This window comes from Serinus canaria, chromosome 1 (genome assembly GCF_022539315.1).
Source record: "Serinus canaria isolate serCan28SL12 chromosome 1, serCan2020, whole genome shotgun sequence".
Taxonomy (NCBI): Eukaryota; Metazoa; Chordata; class Aves; order Passeriformes; family Fringillidae; genus Serinus; species Serinus canaria.
This window is the reverse complement of record NC_066313.1, coordinates 90,119,520-90,139,513: the sequence shown is the minus strand read 5'-3', so window position 1 is coordinate 90,139,513 and position 19,994 is coordinate 90,119,520. Positions and strand designations below refer to the sequence as shown.

The window sequence follows — 19,994 nt, the reverse complement described above, 5'->3', positions numbered from 1 at the left end:
GCTTGTAATGCATTTAAGAGAACAGTTTGGAAGGATAACAACTCCTGAGATCTGGTGCCTTCCTTCAGACTTCCTTACTGACTCTGCTGGGGAAATCTTTTTTAGTTTAAGAACATCAAGTGTCATGAAAGACTGGCTTACTGAGGCTGACATACTAGAATAAACTGGTGATTCATATTAGTGGGAAGTGGAGCAGTAATCATTTTAAGTGTACTGAAGGAGTTTGGTGAAGCTGCTAATGTACAAAAATATTCTAATTATAACCAGTGAGAAAGCCAGGTTGTAGCAAAAGATATTTGTACCTTCAAAGATTGGGGGAGGATGATCTTGCTGAGGTCTGGGTCTCAGTGCCCTATGATATCTAATCAGAAGAGCTTAGTATCATTCAAAAATAATTGAGCTGTTGGATCTACAACATGCATTTGTACAAGGAAAATACAAACAGCAAACACAAAATCTGGTTGCTAGATCCACAGCCTTTTTTATTGTCACAAAGTGAGCCAAGTTAAACATAATTTTAAATGAACTTAACACAGCAAGGGCAAAGCAGTGCAGCTTCTCTGAAGGAAAACTGAGCTGTGCACATCTGTGCAGATTAACATGAATGAATTAAGAAATTACTCTCTCATACATTTCTTGAAAGCTTTGATAAGGCACTCTGTTTTTCAGAATGTTACAGTTAATTCTAGATATGTTTTAAGACTCCATCCTCACACAGCTCTTAAGTATACTTACTAATAAATTTGACTAATTTAGCAGTAGCTGAACCATATGAGTTGAGTAAAATTTGCAATTGGTTCAAAATTATTCAAGTAGCTGAGTATAAGAGAAGACTCTGTAGTGTTTCCTAGGGATCTCAAAGGAGATGAGCAGCTGGTAGTCTGACACACAGCCCAAGTTGTGCAGGTCTGTGTTGGAAAGGTTTCTGTTCTCTTGTAGCTTCTGCTGTAGCCACAGCTGTGTGTTGGGACAAGTCCTCAGGCTTGAAGCAGTGGGTAGTCCCATGCCTCCAAACTGCAGACAGTGCCCAACAAAGAAAATGGAAGGGAAATACTTTCCCTTGGTATTGGAAAAATCAGAGTCAGGCAGTAATGTTTGTGAGCATATGTGTATGTCATATGTAATAATTTACCAGGACTAAGGTGGGGGGTATTTATTTTGACCACTATACAAGAAAAGAGAGATGTTCAGTACCCTGAATATTAATTAAAAATTGCTTCCTTATTCCTTACATCACGTCTTGCTAACCTGTGAAGCTCAGTGCTGTATGATAGCTAATCTGAAGAGCTTAATAACATTCAAAATTAATTACACTTTTGGATGGATACCATGCTCTGTTATCTTACACAGGAAAAAGATAAACCCTCCAGCTTCAAAATGAGTTTGTAATAATCAACACTGAAAAAAACTTGACTGTTTGCCACTGTTCATTAAAAAGCCTGAGGATCAGTCATTGCTGCTTCTGGGTTAGGAGAGAGAACAGTCTGCTCAGAGATACTGCTTGCTGAAAAGAGCACTTTTACAAATGGTCTGTTGTCTGGGCCACCTTGGTTTTGCTTTCAAAGCATAAAACCTCCAGACCCACGGGTGAAATGACATATATACTGCTTGTCTCAGATGTTTGTACATAAACTAATACTGCAGTGGGGCTGTCAGCAGCAAAGCAACTGAAGTTGGTTATTATAGTTATTGGTAGATTTCTATCAAGGCAGTACTCCCTGGGATTTTTCTGGTTTTATTTTAATTGAAGAGGTATGTTTACTATGTGTGATTTGTGTTGGCATTACATGCCTCCTACAGCAGGCAGAGTGGGTGAGATTGCTTGTTTGTTTGGGTTGCTTATTGTGGTGGGTTGACCCTGGCTGAATGCCGGGTGCCCATCAAAGCTTCTCTGTCACTCTCCTCAGCTGGACAGGGCAGAGAAAATACAACAAAAGACTCGTGGGTTAAGATAAGGACAGGAGAGATCATTCACCAGTTACTGTTACATTGAAGTATGTGCAACAGACTCAACTTGGGGAAATCGAGTTTTATGACAAGTGAAATCAGAGTAGGATAATGAGAAATAAAACCACCTTAAAGGTGAAGGTAATAAAACACCTTGTCTCCACCCCTCCCTTCTTCCCAAGCTTATTTTAACTCCAAAATTGTTCATTTCCCTGCTGTCAATGGTGCAGGGGGATGGGAAGTGGGTACTCTGGTCAGTTCATCACCTATCATCTGCTGCTCTTTCCTCCTCGGGCAGGACTCCACATTCTTCCCCTGTTCCACCATGGGGTCCCTCCCACAAGAGACAGTCCTCCACAAACTTCTCCAGTGGATTTCCCATGGATTGCAGTTCTTCACAAACTGCTCCAACATGAGTCCTTCCCATGGGGTGCAGTCCTTCAGGAACAGACTGCTCCACTCTGGACTCCTCTCTCCATGGGGCCACAGGTCCTACCAGGAGCCAGTTTCAGTGCACATTTTCCATGGGGTCACAGCCTCCTTTGGGCATCCACCTGCTCTGCTCCCCTGTGGATTGCCATGGGCTGCAGGGGCACAGCTGCCTCACCATGACCTGCACCACAGGCTGCAGGGGAATTTGCTCCAGAGCCTGGAATACCTTCTCTTCCTCCTTCACATGTCTGCAGGGCTGTAGCTTTCACATGTTCTCACTTCTCTCTTCTCTGGCTGCAATTGATTCAGCACAGTAACTTTATCCTGTTTTAAAATCTGTGATCCCATCACTGTTGCTGAGTAGCAGGACTGCACTGGAGCTGGCTGGCATTGGCTCTGTTAGACATGAGGGAAGCTTCCAGCAACTTCTTGAAGAAGCCCTGTAGCCCCTCTTCCCCCTCCCAAAACCTTGCCATGAGTATCCAATACACATACCAACTCTGTGGACACTTAAACCAGGGAGAAAACATTGTGACTGTAAAATTACCTGCTGATATAAAAATGTTTTATATTAGTTTGCAGAATATAACAGATCTTCTTCTGTCACTTTGTAAAAACAACTTGCATGGTCAGATTTATTATATGAATTTAGTTTGGATCTTATAAAATATAAATTAACAAGCATCTTAAAAGTATCTGCATTTTTTGCAGGGTATTATAGAGAAATCGAAAGTGAAAGGAATTCCTATCATTATTGATGCAGTAAGTATTTTCTTTATTTCAGTCAGTGGTTTAACATTTAAGAATCTGTTCAGTAAATGTTCTTACTGTGTTTTGCAGGATGGACTGTGGCTCATTTCCCAGCAGCCTTCTCTTATTCAAGGCTACCAGCGAGCTATTCTTACTCCAAACTATATGGAGTTCAGTAGACTGTATGAAGCCATGGTGAGCTGCTTGCCTTTTTGGTATTGATGTATCTAGTCTTTTTGTCCTTGAAAAAAAGTAACTTATTACTGGCTTAAATATTAAGTGCTGTTTCTTGTATGTGAGAAAAACACTTTCTGGGTTATTATTTCATAGGATGATTGCCACAGCAATGCATATTCTTAAACTGAGCTCTTTTTTAAAGAAGACTCATTCTCATGCATTTTTTTACACTGCAATGGGTATAGAAAAAATACACAGAAAGACTGATGATGTTGCTGTTTTTTCCCCATGCATATGAAACTAGCATGTGTTAGAATATGTTGTTCTAGTAGCAAAATATGTACTGTGTGTGGAATTCTTGTGTTGTAGCTTAGAGACCCCGTAGACAGTAGTGATCATCATGGATGTGTGCTAAGACTCAGCCAAGCCATGGGGAATTTGACAGTTGTGCAAAAGGGAGAAAGAGATCTTATTTCTGATGGAGAGAAGGGTAAGTGAAGCCTTCTGCTTTTAGCAATGTGACTGTTCTGTTCTGTTCTGTTCTGTTTGCTTTCAGTCATAGTCCAGTAGAGTGTATAGCAATTGGCAGTATTCCCCTGAAGATTAGAGGGATTGCTGCCTTTGCTGATCACCTTAGATGATTTGTGTAAATTAATATTTTAGGAGTGCAACTAACTTTATTTGCTGAAAAGAGTTGCTGATTTTATTTCACATTTACAGATGTTATATTTTACATTACATGGACATTGAGAAATTAATCATTTAATCTTTGTGAACTGTTTGAAAGTTCTTTGCTGAGATGGTTTATATAGGTGCAGCTGTCATTGCTAAATTGATACAAAATAATACTCTGCAGGATGTATCAGTGTGTGTGAGGATGAAGATGTCTTTAGGCTCAGTTCCTTGATGCTGTCCATCATGGGGTTGCAGATTAGCATGTACACATATGACTTTACAGCAGTCCTGACAAATCAAAAATTAATTCTAGATTGCCATTAAACCAGTCTCATACTAATATGGTTAATAAAATTAGCTGCTTGTCTGATGCTTTTTATACTGATCATGTACTGTGATCAGTATAAAATTAATTCAGGAGTGCCTTCGTCACATTTTGCCTGCATGGTGTTATTTCACATACATAACAAGCAGCAGCTCTGCTTTTAATTACTTGAAATGCTAATCTCTGATAAATGTTTATGCTGCTTCAGAACTGTTTTGTATATACAGTCAATTTTTCATTACTGGGAGCCATGGAAGTCTTTTGTAACAGAAAAGCAGATGTAATGTGACAACTGGTTTGTGCAGAGCCACCTTCCACGTACCCAGTCAGGGCAGATTCAACAAGTGGGACCTGGAAGCAGTATGGTTACATCTGTGTGGGAAAGGACCTTCCTCACACAGCACCCAGCTTTCCCCACAGGAAGAATTTTTTGTCATATTTGCACCTGCAGCAGACTTGATTTGTAACCATGGACAGTCAGGCCAGGCTTAAGGGTGGATGAAATGGAGGATAAAATGTCTTGACTCCAGTCTATGCCAGCTAGAGAGCTTTAGAGCATTGTAGTTGTTTTCTTCCTCTGCTTTTATGTCAACAATATTCTTTTTATACAGGATTGTTGCTTTTTAAATGAATGTTGGGAAGACTGGGTGAGCACTTTAGATGGAGTACATTATCTCGTACATTTATCTATATGTCTGTTCTCCTTTTGAACTGTTACTCTTGAGATAAGTGTATCCCCATACCTGCTGGAGAGACAGGACAGGTCTCCAATGTCTCTTGTCATGCAGGATTAAAAAAAAAGCCAGGAAACAAGTGAAGTTCTTTCCAGTTTCAGTTTTGAATGTTCATATGTGGCACAAGTTCATGTATGTCTTGTGTGCTTTTGGGTTTTTTTCTTGGTTATATTTTTCCCCCACCTTGTTATTTGTCTCTGTTGTGTTGTGGTATTTTCTTCTACTAGTGAAGTGTCTTTTGTTTTTGAAATAAAAAACAGTTCTGTGCCCTTATAGCCATTTATTTATGTCCAGCTATAGCCTGCTTCCTTGTTCTCACTTTGGTGCTATCACTGGTGCTTTGTTGGATTACAGACATTACAGGCAGCATTGCTGAGCTAAGAAAGCAGGTTATAATGTCTGTTACAAGAACTGATTTTAGAGTTTGCATGACTTTGAAGAAGGTTCTTGAGAATTTTGCAGAAACTTGGGAATTTTTCAGATTTCACCTTCCTTTTAACAACAATGTTCTTTGGGTCTGATCTGCTGGTCATTTTTTTAAAAGCTTCTCAAATGCAAAATTACATTGAGAAAGGAGATTCTACTGTGTGCTCTGTGCCAAACATGGAATATGTTGTCCTGTCACTGACCTTGAATTCTTCAGGTTTTTTTTGCTCTTGTTTTTCATCTGTCTCTTCTTTTGATCTGATGTCATTTTTTTTCAGCTAAGACTACATACATCAGGGAAGTCCAAGGTTATTGGATCGGGCCAGTGTCCTCTGAGCACAATCAAACATTTTGAAAAGATCTGTGTACTCCTCTTGCCTTTTATTTGTTATGTCATCATCCATTTGTAGTGCTTAAGCCCTACCTATTAGGCATTTCCTGTTTGACCTCCTGTGTTCAGCATACTGACACTGTAGTTTACATATATTACTTTTAAACTTTCTCCTATGGGAAAATACTGCATGTGGGCTTTCCTGGGAAAAAAAAAAAAAAAAAAGAGAAAAGTAAGTCTCAGTGCTCTCCAGGAAAACCAGAAACTGAGAAATTGCAAACTTAACTGTGTAAATTTAGTTTTTTATGCTTAGTTGTTGAGGAAGGAAGGCTTTTTGAAGATGTCATATTTTGCAGTAAGAAAGACTGGGTTTGTGAATGCTTTATAGCTTAGAGTGATAGTAGTGGTTATTTTCACAGTAGTTTTATTCATGAGTCTGTAGGAAATGCAGTAGACAGTTTATTCTGCTACCTGAAGACAGAAAGGGTTACCAGGTGATTTGGTGTCAGGTATTGCTGAAGAATTACCCTCAGCAAAAAGCTTTGTAATCTACACAGAGAGGCTCAATAAATTCTGATTGGAAGCTGAAGTTTATTAAATTAACTGTACTAGTTAATTTAGGCAAATTAACTAGTACAGCCACATACCTGAAACTTTGCTAGATTCACAAACTTTGAAGTGTCTGGATACCTCTAAAGTTTGTTTTCACAGATCAGACTAGATGGTGCAGGTGATTCCTTATGGCCTTAAAGTCACATACTGGCCTCTGTGAAACAGTAGCAGCCCTCCAGTATAAAGGAGGTCTTTCTAAAATTTGTCTCCATTTCAGTAGTGAGCTGCCAACTGGCCTGTAAACGTAATCACCCAGATTTTAAATTAAGTTTTATATACTCTTTTTCTCTTTCCTTTTGCAATTTCACATTATAGCTTGGTCTACAGTTGTTGATTCCCTGCTCTACAAAGATGAGCTTCACCATGCTCTTGGTAGGTGATATCAGTGCCATCACTGACCAGGGTAGGAATGAGTACTCAGCCTATGGGTAAAAGGTAAGTCAGCTTTTATTCACTATGGCACAGCTCTCTAAGGTTATCTCTTTATTTTTCTTTGGAGAACTGGTCAATAATAAAGTGTGGTTATACCAGCCTCAGTTCCTAACATGTTTAAAATTTGGGTAGGTCCTTGAATTAGAGTATTTGGATTTTGGTTTTTAAACATTATAGTGAGTTTTTCTGTGTTTGACCCTCCTCCCTTCCAAAAGTCAGGCTTTCTGGGAACCATCCTGCTACTACCTGGGACTACTTCTACCTGGAACCAGTAGCCAAGTTTGGTTTCTCTCCAGTTGCTCAGGTGCAGCTTTATGATCAAAAGAAGCAAGGAAGCATGTGAGGCAGAATACTGAGTACTGGTTAAAGGGTAAAAAGCCAACTTTTTCCATAAGTCCCCAGGTAGTGCTTCTAATTCCAGCCATTCATCTCCCCACACAGCTGGAAAGGAAGCTGTTTAGTGCTTGTCACTGTCTGGCTCACTCACAGCTGCTGAGCAAATCTCACCTAGATTTAAAAGTGAGAGATTTCTAACTGAGAGGCAGCACCTTTGTCTCCAGTCCTGCTTCTGCTGAATGAGCAGAATGGGGAGGTGATGGTTCCTGTCCCTGGTGCCACTGTGCTGTCTCTGGCACCTGCAGCCCAGCCAGCTTCTCCCTGGCACTGTTCACCTGGGCCCTGGCTCCTGTGCCTGCCCAACAAAACTAATGGAGAACCTGGGTCATTTTCATCTCAACTTAAATTGACTGCTCTGTCTCGCACTCAAGGACTTACCTAAGTTTTAAAAGTGTGATTAGGGAATAAAAAAGTATAAGCACCCTTTATATAAAAGCCAACTTACATTTTCCACATCAGTTGAGTTGTTTCTCCAGTCAGAGTCATCAAACTTGGTTTCCCTGTCTGTATGCACTCTGGGACACGTTCCTGGGAATCCATGATCTCCAGCTATTTACTTTTGTGAACAAACTTGCAAAAGGAAAAAGATAAATTTATTACTAGAATAAATACAGGCTAGGTCAGAGATGTATATTGGTAAGAGATTTTACTAAAAACCTGATATTGGTCAAAATCTTGCATTGATGGGGCCAGATGATCCTTGGTAGCTACATTATTTGCATAGAAAATGGAAATCTTTTAATTAAACTGGAGTGTGTTTGTTGTGTGGGGTGGCTGTTAGCTGATTGATCCAGTTGGGTCATATCAGAAGTTGGAATGGTCATGTTTCATACATGGATTCCTGACCACATTAGGGTGAGTGTAATACTCCTCCTCTGTAAGAGGAAAACAAGTGCAAGGAATTTGTTCAGGATGTCTGAAATTCAAGGGTTAAATTTAAATCTCCAGTCTTTCAGTTTGCTGTCTCAATAAATGTGAGATTTCACGTAGGCTCTTCAGCCTTCTTGACCATCATCAGAGCACCTAAACTATCCCATATTTCACGTGCTGTGCTCTAAATGCAAAAGTAAAAACCACCCCAGATATTCATTTATTTGTGTCGCTACTGGGTGAACATGGTGAATCAGGAACAAGCAGACACACACTATCATTTGTAGTTAGAAAAGCTTTGGTTTTCTAAGAGCTGGCATTGTAAATGGTGCTGCCTGCATACAGCCATATCAAAATCTGTGCTTCCCTGTTAACTTGTAGTGCTTGAAGTCAGCAAAACTACTGCACTCTGGTTTTTTTTTTTTTTTTTTTTTCTTCCAAGAGAGAACAGCTATTTTCAGTTATATAGCAGACTCTTGTGTTTTGGTTTTTTAATTAAGCATACAATACCCTTAAACAGGTAATTCTGGGCTTTTGGCAGTAGCAAAATTTAGGCTGGGAGTTCTTTCAGCTAGGTGTGACACTGTGGTCTGAATGCTTTCACAAATATTATATTGTCACTCGCTTTTCAGAACTTCTTGAAGATACCTTAAACATAGACCTAGTAAGTGACTTGGCCTGGGGCAGAGTTTTGAATTGTTTGAAGCCTAAAACTTCTGAATTTTACTTTACAATATTCTGTCAGTATGACAGCCTTCAATTTTTTGTTTCTGTTGCACTCATTTCAGTACAAATTATTTCCATGGATTTAAGTACACAGGAAATCCATGTGATTATATGTGAGGGACATGTTGTATTTGCTACCTAAAGCTCTGGCAGTATTTATGTGATGTTTGCTTGCTGAGACTGTGTTCAAACTCTTGAATAGGACTGTTGCTGTTCTGACTCTAGCAGATCTCCTTGCAGGCATTTCTTCAGTGATGACATTTTTATTTCATCTACCCTTTTCTTCTGATAGTTTATGTGTGCTAGGGAGTATGGTAATATTTTTCCCTGAGAGTTACTTGGTATAAATCAGTTTTCATTAAAAAGCTGTCTGCTACTTATACTGGGGTATTTCTCGTTAACCTGAGAAATAATGACTTTGGTTGCTCAGACCTGTTAGAAGACAGACCTAGACACCCTGCTGTAACAGCCAGCTTGACCAGCATTAATTGTGTGTTTCTATCAGTGGGACTAAAACTGAATCTCTCTATTGTTTTAATCCAGACTGGTGTCAAACTAATTGACCTTAAGTGGCCCTGGTTGCTGCCCTTTCAAAATTGACACACTGTGGTGATTTCAGTCTTTGTAGTTTCCTTGTTGTCCCACATCCACTCATCTTGGTCTCCTCAGCTCTTCCAAGAACCATATTTTCTGTTTGCTGATGTACAACACATCAAAGCCAACTTCATCCCCACGTAAGCAGAGCGTTGTGCATGTTTCCAGGGAGCAGAGCTGCCCACCTTGGCCTCACAGCTGACTATTCAGCCATGTCCAGCTAATCTAGGTCTTGGAACATTGCCACTGGTTGTGACTGCTCAGTGCAACATAAAGGCATCACCCCCATGGTCCTGAAAGAGCTGCTGGAACTGTCTTCACAGCAGGGCTCAGACATGCAGTGGGGATGTTGCACTGGCAGAGTGTGAAGACAGCAGTTCTGTTTTGCTGTTCTAGAAGGGTGAGAAAAGTATCCTGTCTTGATTTGGCAGAATGGCAGTTTGTTTCGATGCCACTGTGGGATTCCTTCTTAGATTTTAAAAGCTCTTAATAAAGGCTGTAATTCAGAAGGGGGTTTAAATCCTTTTCCCATTGCCTGTCGTCATGTTCATCATCCTTTTATTTTGAGATGTTCTTTGATCAGCCAAGCCTCTGCACAAGAATTGTGTTATATCTCCCTCCTCATTCAAGTGAATTTCCTCTAGTTCTGCTTCTTTGAAGGTATTTTAAGGATTTGTTTTCCAGCATCTGTGTGCAGAGTACAAAGGTCTGCTTTTGTTGTTGCCTGTGAGGTAGTCTGCACATATTTGAGACTTACTTTTTAAAACCACAAACAAAAGACCACTTCTTTTCATTTTTTTTTTTTTTTTTTTTTTTTTTTTCAGAGTATTATAATTGGCCTAGTTTGAGATCTTGCTCTCCTGTACAGCTCAAAAATGACTGGAAGGTTGTGGGGCTACAGAATAGTGGCAGATGGTGACATACAGCTAATAAGCAGGAGCTTGTGCTCAGCTGTCAGTCAGAAGGCCCCAAAGCTTTTGAACAGAGGATTTCCATCCTGCCTCCTGCCAGGAGTTCAAGCCCTCAAAGTGAAAATCCTGTGAGATAGCATCTTCAAAGTAGTAGAATTAGAGGTAATTTCTCCAAAGCACTGTATTTAAAATAAAAATAAGAATAAATCATTCCACCTAAAAGGGCATACCTTCTTCAGATAGCTAACTCAGAAGGGCATTACACTTGTGAAATTTGACATTAGCTACTGCTCACTGAGAAACACATCCAGAATCTTAATTTGAGAGGGGGAGGGGGAAGGGGAGAAGAGTGATTGGGAAAATGAACTGCTGGCAAGGCTGCAGTGGTGTGTGCTGTGCTCGTTGTGACTAATGAATCTTTGCCCTCTCAGTGGCAGCAAACACGCACAACTGCCTGGCCTTGTGAGCCCCACAGCTACTGCTGGAAGGATCCCTGGGAAATGGAAGTGAAGTACAATTCTTTGCTGTTGCACATGAACTGGAAGGGATTTATTGGTATGATGTCATTTTTTACCATTTGCTAGTTAGAAAGATGTATCTGCAAGTCCTTCAGTTCTGTGCAAATTTTTTTCCATTCGTTTGAAAAAGAAAATTTTTTTCAAATGTTAAAAATATGGGCAGTACTCCCTCTAAAACACCTGGGCTGCTGTGTTTATACTCTTTGGGGAAACCAAGCCCAGGCTTGAGGTGAGAGCTATTGTCCAAGCAATGCCTGGTCTTGCTTTATCCTTTGCTTGTATATTTGGCATGCTCAGCAGCATACAAGTGATTGTGTGCACAGTCCTGAATCCTGCAGTAGCTGACTGGAGATTCTAAGGATCACACTTGGCCAGTCATGATTCTGCCAGCTCTTCTATCCCCCTAGGAGAGGAAAATAAATTTTTCCTGGTTTTTTTTTTCAGAGCCAAGCAAGTAAAAAGCTAAGGGTAGGTATACCCACAAGAGAGTTTGGAGAAGGGTAGCAGAATTGATGCTGTTTTCTTTTTATGTGCCCTTTTATGTCCTTCAGGCTTCCTGCTTGGGCTTGTTGAGAGTGGAGAACAAAGGAGTTAAATGTAGTGAAACCATTTGTGTGTTCCTCATAGTTAAAGCTGCACAAAGAGATCAGTTTGATCAAGGTTCTTTGTATATTTAAAATAGAAATGTAACATCTGATACCCTGACACAGCCTATCCACAGTGACACTGCTGACAGAAACATACACGGATGGTGAGGACACTGTCGATTGGCAGAACAAAAATAAATCTGTCTTGCATGTTCTTTTTACAAAGCCTAAGGAAAGAGCTGTTTCAATAAAATATTTTTGTGATGGATGTGGTAGAACATTTGAGATTTTAGTTCTGCTTTGCATTTGCTTTTTGTAAACATGTTGGTTTACATTGGCAAACTCTGAAGGTCAGAGACCCTGAAGAGTTATGTTTGTGCAATGGCTTTGTGGAAGGACCTGGTCCAGTTTGGGGTGATGGCTCATCATGCCACATGAACAACTAAACTCACCTGTGCAGGCTGAGTGAAGTGAAAAAAGTGTACACATTGTGCAGTATTATGTGCAAAGGATTAAATGGTAATGAGAAAAGTATTTTTAAAAATGTTAAAAATGTTAATGCATTTTTTTTATTAAGAACAGTGTATTTCAGCGTATTCTGCTGCCTGTGTAAAGTCTCCCACCTGTTAGTTGCTGTGTGCCTCAGAGGGTAACCCTTGCAGCTGCAGTGCTGTCTGTAAACAGAGGGATAAAAGCACCTGACTCTGGTTTTGGTTTGTGTGTTCACAGTTCTTGTGTGCAGTCACGAAGGGAGCAGCCGGAGATGTGGTGGACAGGGGGACCTCCTTTCTGGTTCTCTTGGAGTCTTGGCACACTGGGCATTTATTGCTGGAGCTGAAAAAACAAATGGGTATGAATATTAATTAATAACTTAATTGCTGTGAGTCTGTGTTCACCTATGGTAACTGTTGTTGACCTCCTATTATATAAATTTCCAAATGAAATTGGAGATTTTGGTAAGAAGGTATCCCTGTACTTTTAAAAAGTATAAGGGTGTTCTAGAGCAGCCTACATAATAGTAATAATTATAGTAAGACAAAACCCTTCAGTAATCTAACATCTCCCAAGTCTGGGGCAGAAGAAGAGCCTCTGGATCTCTTCATAAGGACATTTATGTATGAGGTATGTGTTTTAAAAACAGTTGAACGTAGGCAGAAAGTAGAAAGGATAAATAAGTGGTAGTCATTGGCTCTGTAATTCAAAAGCCATGTTGTTTGGCTTTGTTTTTTCTATTTTGGTGAATCCTCCTGCATTGTGGCTATGTAATTCAGTGGGGCAGGTATGTTGAAACTTGCAAATAAAATACAATTTCAAAGAGAATAAATCTTTTAAGGCCAAATGGGAGTCCACTTTGGTTGTACATAAAGCAGCCATGCAGATGGCTTTTGGCTTTTTAGTTAAATTGTGTCGTTTCCTGCTGAACTGGCTGGTTCAGATACTCATGGAGTCTTTCTGTGAAAGCATCAGCTTCAAATAAAGTTGAAAGGAATGTAAGCAGTCAGGGAGTTACAATCCCTCTTCTCATCAAGTCAGGAGCTGTGGAAGCTTGAGGAGTGGAGACCTGTAGTCTTTGGGATGCTGCATGTGTACAGTATCAGATGTCCCTGGGAGTTACCCAAGCTGTGTTTGTGTTACCACAAGGACACTGCACAAGGTGCCTCAGGCTTCAAAATTCTAAAATCGAACATACACAATCTCGTGTATGTTACATTTCAGAATTTTGGTGTTCAGATACCCAGAATGACAAAGGAAACGTTGGTTTCCTTTGTCATTCTGGGTATCTGAATTTGCAGCTGTCACTAAAGGAGGAATTCTGTTCTAATTCATTAAAAGAGTGACTTCATTTTTGCATGGGGTACAGCACAACAGTATTAAATTGTTGGAGAGATTAGCAAACACAGCATGTGTTTTCCAGGCTCTCCTGACTTGAGCTCCTGTGGCTTTACTAAACAGCTTGCTCAGAAACTCCTTTATTTTATAGGTGAAGGAAAAGTATAATTGGCATCAGCAATGCATTGTGTCTCCTGCAGTGGTGTTAAGGTGACCCTTCACAGACACCTGCTGTACCAATCCTGCCTACCTCATGTGTTGCAGGAAAGGAGGAGCTTTTTGGGTTCAATGAGTCAGGGCATCCGCTTGGAGACTGCACTGCAGGCAGCCCAGCCAGTCCTTCCAGCTTGTGCCTGGCTCTGGCATTTCAAAGTGGCTCTGTACAGAGAGGTGTTCCAGCACTGAGATTGTGCTGGCTTTCAGGAGTGCTAGTGATAAAGTAGGTAGGATTCCTCACTTGAGTAGAGAGGATGCTGATGTGTTTGGTGCTTTAGCTGCCTTGAGCCCAGGAGCCTGTACACAGCTCTTGTTTCAGAGCAGTATTAATCAAGCATCCAGGATTAACTCTCAAGGTGCCTTAAATACTTCTGCACCTTGATGAGTACATGGAAATTTTGCTTAGGTAGCAGCACCTAATTGTAAAGCCATGTCCTGCTTTGTCTGTGTTTTACATTGGGGTCCTTCTCAAAACTCTCACTTGCCAGAGGAGTCAGGAGGTCTTCAGTGTGTTCCAGGCAGCAATGCTCAGCTGAGGCTGAGCTTTGTGAGCTTTCTGATCTGCCAGACCTGAAGCACAGGACTGGCTGCTGAACGATTCTGCAGTTGTTTTCTGTTTTAAGGCAGCAGAAGTGACTCCCATGGCCCAGCCTATGAAAGGATGCTCTGGGAGGCGCTGGCTTTTCTGGGGGAGGTTCAGCATTGCAGGTCTGGATCTGGGTACACACTCTTGGGCAGTTCATAAGTGTGTAGGAGGCATTACAGCAGTGCTATAGCTTGTGTTGTGGCCTTCACTTGCCACTGCACCCCTTTTAAGCTGATCTAATGAAGGCCCTGGAGCAGTCTCTATGGCCCTGCTGAAAATCATCTCTTGTGTGCATCCCCATGACCTTCCCCTACCTCTGCAGACAGAAACTGAATGGAGTTACCCAGAGAATGGAGAGGAAAGGGGGTTGAAAGGCTGTCAGGTGAGCCTTTGATCTTCCTCTGAAGGAAAGCATGAAGCTTCACATCAGTAAAACTAGACATGGAACACCTTTCCCACTTTTTAAGCCAGTTGGCCTTTTGGGTGCTTTGGCCCCTGGTGGTGTTTCTCACTCAGTCACACGCTGTGCAATGGGGAGAGAAGTATTTGATTAAAAGAATTCAGACAAAGATGCTCTGCAGTGCAACAGTGAAAACATGTTTGCTTAAGAGGCCTTCCTGGCAATGCTGATTTTTATGGGTATAAAGATGATGTCCACCACCACAGATTGCACACAAGTGTTGGGATTCTCTTTATAATGTTATTTTTGTTTTCTTTCAGTCAAAATCCCTTTCTAGTGGCTGCATTTGGAGCTTGCTCTCTCACAAGGCAGTCTAACCACCAAGCCTTTCAGAAATTTGGACGTTCAATGACAGCCTCTGACATGGTTTCAGAAGTTGGAACAGCTTTTAACAAACTTTTTGAAACCTGAAGCCAAAGCAGCAGAGAAGAAGAAAAGAACAATGACTGCAAGAGTAATTACATGTACCGTAGAATTTACATAATGCACCCTTTCAAGTGCTGTAGCAGCATTGGTATGTTAGGTAGATTTTTTTTATTTTTAAGAATAGAAAAATATGATTAATGTAGATATTTTTTAAGAGTTTGGAATACAAAAATGTTTTGGCTGAAAGAAGCTGTAGTTGCAGATCTGTTATAATATAATAAAACTAAACTGAAAGTATTCCTCTGTTCTTTTTGATAGTTATTGAGCAATAACTAAAGTGTGAACAGCAAAAAAATAATGCACTTGATACTTGGATAAAATTCTTCCACCAGCTCAACTGAATTTCTTGGATTTCACCAAGGTTGTCACTTGCCATTCTTAGACCCTTTATCTAGAATTAGCTATTGCACTTCATTTTTTGCTGTGCTAGTAGAGTAAGAAGCAAAAAGTAAGCCTCTTTGGAAAGGGAATGCATGAGAGTTGCTGTAGATTTTGAATGTAATTAGTTGCCTTTTCCCATTCCCAGTCCTAGAGGCAGCATTCATGTAGACAAGGCATCCCTTCCTGCAATGTCTTGTTATTCTTTTTTAAAAGGTTCCCCCTTGGCAGAATAAAGATATGCTATAGGTATCTTGGCAGTAAAATTCATTAAACAATAATTAGGCTTACATGGAAAAGAAATAAATTTATGTTTCTTTATCTGGTCTTGATTCAATATAATGAACTTGTGAAATTGTCATTTGGAGAGGTATTAGGTGGGGCATGAAACTCTGTGACACTGAGCAGAACTGGTTCAGCTCTCAGTGATCATGGAACAGTGAAGTGCTCCTAGAAGTCCAGCTGCCTGCTGGGTTAGAGCTCAGAGAGCCCAGCACACATATCTGTAGGTGGACAGTGATGAGCCAGCAGGAATACAAGCTGAAGGGACAGAAGGCAGCCCATGGCTCATACCTGTGCCTTCACAGCAGAGTGCAGGCAGCATGTGCTGCAAGTCACAGGCAGGAACAGAAATAGGGTGGTCAGTGTTTGAGCTTCAGGTGCAGTCCTTAGTACTGCAAAAAGCAGAAGTTTTTAGAGCAAAAAGCGTAGAGGCTTTTGCTTATCTTTGCAGGACAGACAGACACTGTCAGGGCCACACTGACCTGGCACACTGGCAGAGCAGGCAAGCATTAGTAAAGCAGAACTTCTGTTTTTTTGCACAGGACCATTCCTTAAATTCTTAGAGATTTAGTCAAAGCTTGTAGAGATTGAACCTGATTGGAGAGGGAGGCAAGTTGATGCAAAGGAAATTTCAATGGGTGCTGCCCTTGACCCTCCACTCCAGCTCCAAGTGTTGCTGCTCATTATAGCTCTGGAACAAGCATGTAACATCTGGCTCCTGCAGGGGATGTTACCTGCTCAGCACAGCCACCCTTGCAGTGCTCCCAGCTGGAATGTCAGCTGGGAGAACTCAGACCAGTCAGACTGTTCTCATTCCTTGCAAGAGCTGCCTGCAGAAAGCACCCAGAATCAGAAAGGCTACTCCAGGTATTTCCCTTCAGCCCTTAGAGTTGGTATTTATGGATGCACTGTGACTACTACCTCACCCTGATGCATTTTTCTTTTTCTTTTTAAATAGTTACCTATTTTTAAAATAGGTTTTTAAGTGTTTGCTTGTGTTGCTCTATGAGGGTTCACAGACTACTCTAAAGAAATGGGGTTTTAGTGTTTAATTTAAGCAGTTTTGTGAACTGTCTTCATCTTTGGGGAAACTTAAGCTATTAATTCCCCCCTTAAATGTATTTGAGAAACCTGACTACTTTTACATGAAATCAGAAAGTTAAAACTGATTTTTAAAACAGCTACTGCCTTTAAAATAAGTGATTTTCTTCTTGTAATTAGAACATCAGTGGTATTATAATCTAAATGATGTGTAGGTGAAGTCAATCAATTTAACAGAGCTCAATGGATTTCAACCTGCCCTGTTGGTTCAAAGCTACACAGAAGTTGTAACTCTGTTATTCACTAATGTATACGAATTGTTACAATTTTTAAACATTCTGGAAATGTAGCAGTTTCTTTTGGTAGGAAATAAAAATAATAGCAAATTGACTGGACTTTGGTGTGTGCTGATCCCATTTTCCACAGCAGCTGAGCTGATGCTCACCATTCACTCTGTTTTGCTAGAACAACACTGCCACGAGCAAATGTACAATACCAGCTGTGTCAAATAAGCACCTGTGCCCCAGTGCTGAATGAAGAGACACCCTACATCTGTACAGTACACATCTGGACTCTTCTCTGGAAGTACAGATAATGGAAAAAGGGAGCAGAAGAATAGCTGCACATTTTATTCTCAACAGTATAAAAGAAAGCCTTGATCCTTTTGAACAGACACTTTGAAAACACACAAGTGCCTTGTAGAACATGAACCCATGTTCTTATGTTTTTGTAAATTGATTTAAAGAAAGTGCAGGTACTGGGTAAGTACCAGCCTGTATCAACACAGGCCCTAGAACACAGGTCACCTCAGGTGTAAGAGGCTCTGCCCACAGCCACAGCAGCCATGGCCAGCAAAAAGGTTAATGAACAGGTAAAAACTAAACATACTTTATACTAATATATATACTAATATATATAAAACCTAATTTTACCTTCACAATGCTGGAGAGATCCTGAGTGTGCTACACTCCAGTGCTACGGAAGTCTCCTTGTATTCTGTGCAAAAGCAAACAAAAGTACCAAACCTTACAGGTAACTGGATACCATCATATTACAGGTAAAGGTTTCACAGGATCAAAGCAGCACCACTGCAGTAAGGAAATACTCTGAGGTTAAAAGTATCCCCCGTTCCTATGTCTGAGAGGAACAGAACTGTCAGACCAACAGGCATAAAACTTTAGTGCTTTCACCTTAAAGACAGGCCTAAGTTCTTGCCTCTGCCTTCACTATGTTCAAACTCTGTCAGGTCAGCCACATGGGGTGAGAGCAGACGACAGAGCCTTTGGGCTGGGGCAGTTCCTGCAGTAGAACAGACCCATACCTCACAGTGTTAAATCAGTGCAGCTGCTCCTGGGCTGCCTTGCATTGTGGATGCTTCCACCACCTGTGCTGCAAGGCCTGTATTTATTTACCAAGTACTAGTGCCAACAGTTTTGCTCAAATTACATGCTATTGTTTTTAGCCATTCTGTTCGACAGATTTTATTTTGAAAGAATTAGTATTTACAAGAGTTGCTGAAGTAGCTGAAATAAAAAACAAGTCCAAGGATGAAGGATCAGCTTTTTTTCTCAGTCTGCTTCTCTGTCTGCCCTCCTTCCACAATTTCCCAGGTAGAAACAGCAGCTCTGTCCTGTAAGAGAAAGTTAGCAGGTCAGTCCTGCCCAACTGGATCACAGGTCTTTTAACCAAGATTCACTGAGCAAAGCTATTCATTCAATTGAGAAAAAAAGGTGGTAATACAGTCTCACAGGAATGCCACTGCTACTAATAATGCTCACAGTTGTAAAACAAAACTAGACAATTTTTCCTAGCTCAGAGTGAAGAAATAGAGAGTAGAAATGTCACCTCTTCAGCGTGGAATGCTGCAGCCTCTCACAGGAGCAGCTACACTCAACTCATGCAATTGTATTTTCAAGTCTCAATGGTTCATGTTCCTGAAAAAACGCTCAATACACACAAATATATTGCTGGACATATCTGATCTGAACTCAGGACAGAAGCCTGTTGATTTTTGTCTCTGTTATGTGCTACTGTCTTACTGCTGAAAGGCAATTATACAGCTAAACTGAACATTCTATTTAGAACCAGCTGTTTGCAGTGGTTGAAAATAAAAGTTAATCTGAGCATTGACACACAACAACGTTCCATGAGCAGTGTCTCATGAGAACAGCTGGAATTGTTGAATCTTTTTTTACATGAAAATGAAAACTTTGATGCCTAAGTGAAAATGAATAAAGTGAAATACATTTCACTTGGTAGCATAGCTTCCAAGCATGCCACAATGACAACAAAAAAAACCATGAATTTTTTTAATCAGTCTGTTGCAAGATAAGTAGCTTCAGCCAACATCCTTTGCAATGAGCAACATGACAGAAGAAGCCAGACTAGGGAAATCACAAGCTAGAACCTGAAGGAGAAACTACCCTTTCTACAAAGCTGATTTTTGAGAAAATTAGGCTTCTGTTCAAGCCCCACCCCCCCTCCCTGCCCTGCCTCAAACCAGGGGGGTTCCCAGTCTGCACTGGATGGAGCTGAGGCTTGTCTGCTTCATCTATGGTGCTGCTTTTCCACCTGCACACGGACTTCAGAAGTTGCTGGCTTGCTTGAGCCTCACGTGACAGAGGGCAGTGTGCTGGCATTAATGCATGCACAGTGTGAGGCTCAAACATTTTGTGGAAATGAGGGGCTGGGCAGAAATGAGAAATTCACATAACTTCCTCAAGCAATTATTAGCAAGCAGGACCCCTGTTAGGTGCTGTTTTACTGGGGCATTTTTGGCACCAGCTACCCAGCCAGGCAGACTCATGATGAGCCAGAGGGTGGGGAGAGCCACACGTGCTTTGGTGAGCCTGTGTGAGGAACTGCAGAGCTGCATCACTCAGTTTGCAGGACTCTTTGGGATCTGGAAAAGCAAGGTGTAAGCTAACTTCACAACACCTTCAGACACTTCTACAATATCAGCAAAAAAAAGCAGGAGTTCAGCTTCAGACGCTTGCTCTGTGTGTGCTCCTGAGTGCATTTGTGCTTTGTCTTCTGCAGCAACCTGGTCTGGGTCAGATTATGCTGAGCTTCAGGTTATTAAAATTTTTTTAAATAAATGGAATGGTTTGAATCCTGGCTCAGACTAATTTGTGGGGTTTTCAAATGGAAATCCTCTTAAAAACAAACCAAAACAGATCTGCAAAAGGATGGAGGTGGAGCTGCAGCATTTTCCCAATGGATGAAAAGGCAGGCTGCTTCTCCAAGACTTTGTCTCAGCGCAGTTGTGTGAATTTGCAAACTTGCCTGACAGGTGAGTGTAGTGGGGATTTACAAACAAGTTCAAGGAAGCA

General features: G+C 40.9%; 2 protein-coding genes across 15 annotated transcripts in view; one reads left to right on the top strand and one right to left on the bottom strand.

Moving 5' to 3' along the window:
* The window catches only part of NAXD (NAD(P)HX dehydratase), a 50,909-nt gene extending 33,857 nt beyond the window's left edge, over nucleotides 1-17,052 (top strand). For 6 of the 8 annotated variants that reach the window (XM_050980692.1, XM_050980725.1, XM_050980719.1 and 3 more), the window contains 5 exons: nucleotides 3,091-3,141; nucleotides 3,220-3,324; nucleotides 3,676-3,796; nucleotides 12,173-12,293; nucleotides 14,796-17,052. In XM_050980692.1, the coding sequence (XP_050836649.1) occupies nucleotides 3,091-3,141; nucleotides 3,220-3,324; nucleotides 3,676-3,796; nucleotides 12,173-12,293; nucleotides 14,796-14,946 (549 nt within the window). In that variant the 3' untranslated portion in view covers nucleotides 14,947-17,052. Of the gene's footprint in view, nucleotides 1-3,090; nucleotides 3,142-3,219; nucleotides 3,325-3,675; nucleotides 3,797-6,724; nucleotides 6,845-10,251; nucleotides 10,501-10,769; nucleotides 10,894-12,172; nucleotides 12,294-14,795 lie in introns of those variants that run through there. The other 2 variants (XR_007778943.1, XR_007778944.1) reach the window with 2 other exon arrangements.
* The window catches only part of CARS2 (cysteinyl-tRNA synthetase 2, mitochondrial), a 41,073-nt gene continuing 33,250 nt past the window's right edge, over nucleotides 12,172-19,994 (bottom strand). For 5 of the 7 annotated variants that reach the window (XR_007778926.1, XR_007778930.1, XR_007778931.1 and 2 more), the window contains one exon: nucleotides 18,128-18,292. Coding sequence is in view for 3 of the 7 variants with exons in the window: in XM_050980668.1 (XP_050836625.1) it covers nucleotides 18,218-18,292 (75 nt within the window). In the remaining 4 variants the exon portion in view is untranslated. Of the gene's footprint in view, nucleotides 12,278-17,594; nucleotides 17,659-18,127; nucleotides 18,293-19,994 lie in introns of those variants that run through there. The other 2 variants (XR_007778928.1, XM_050980675.1) reach the window with 2 other exon arrangements.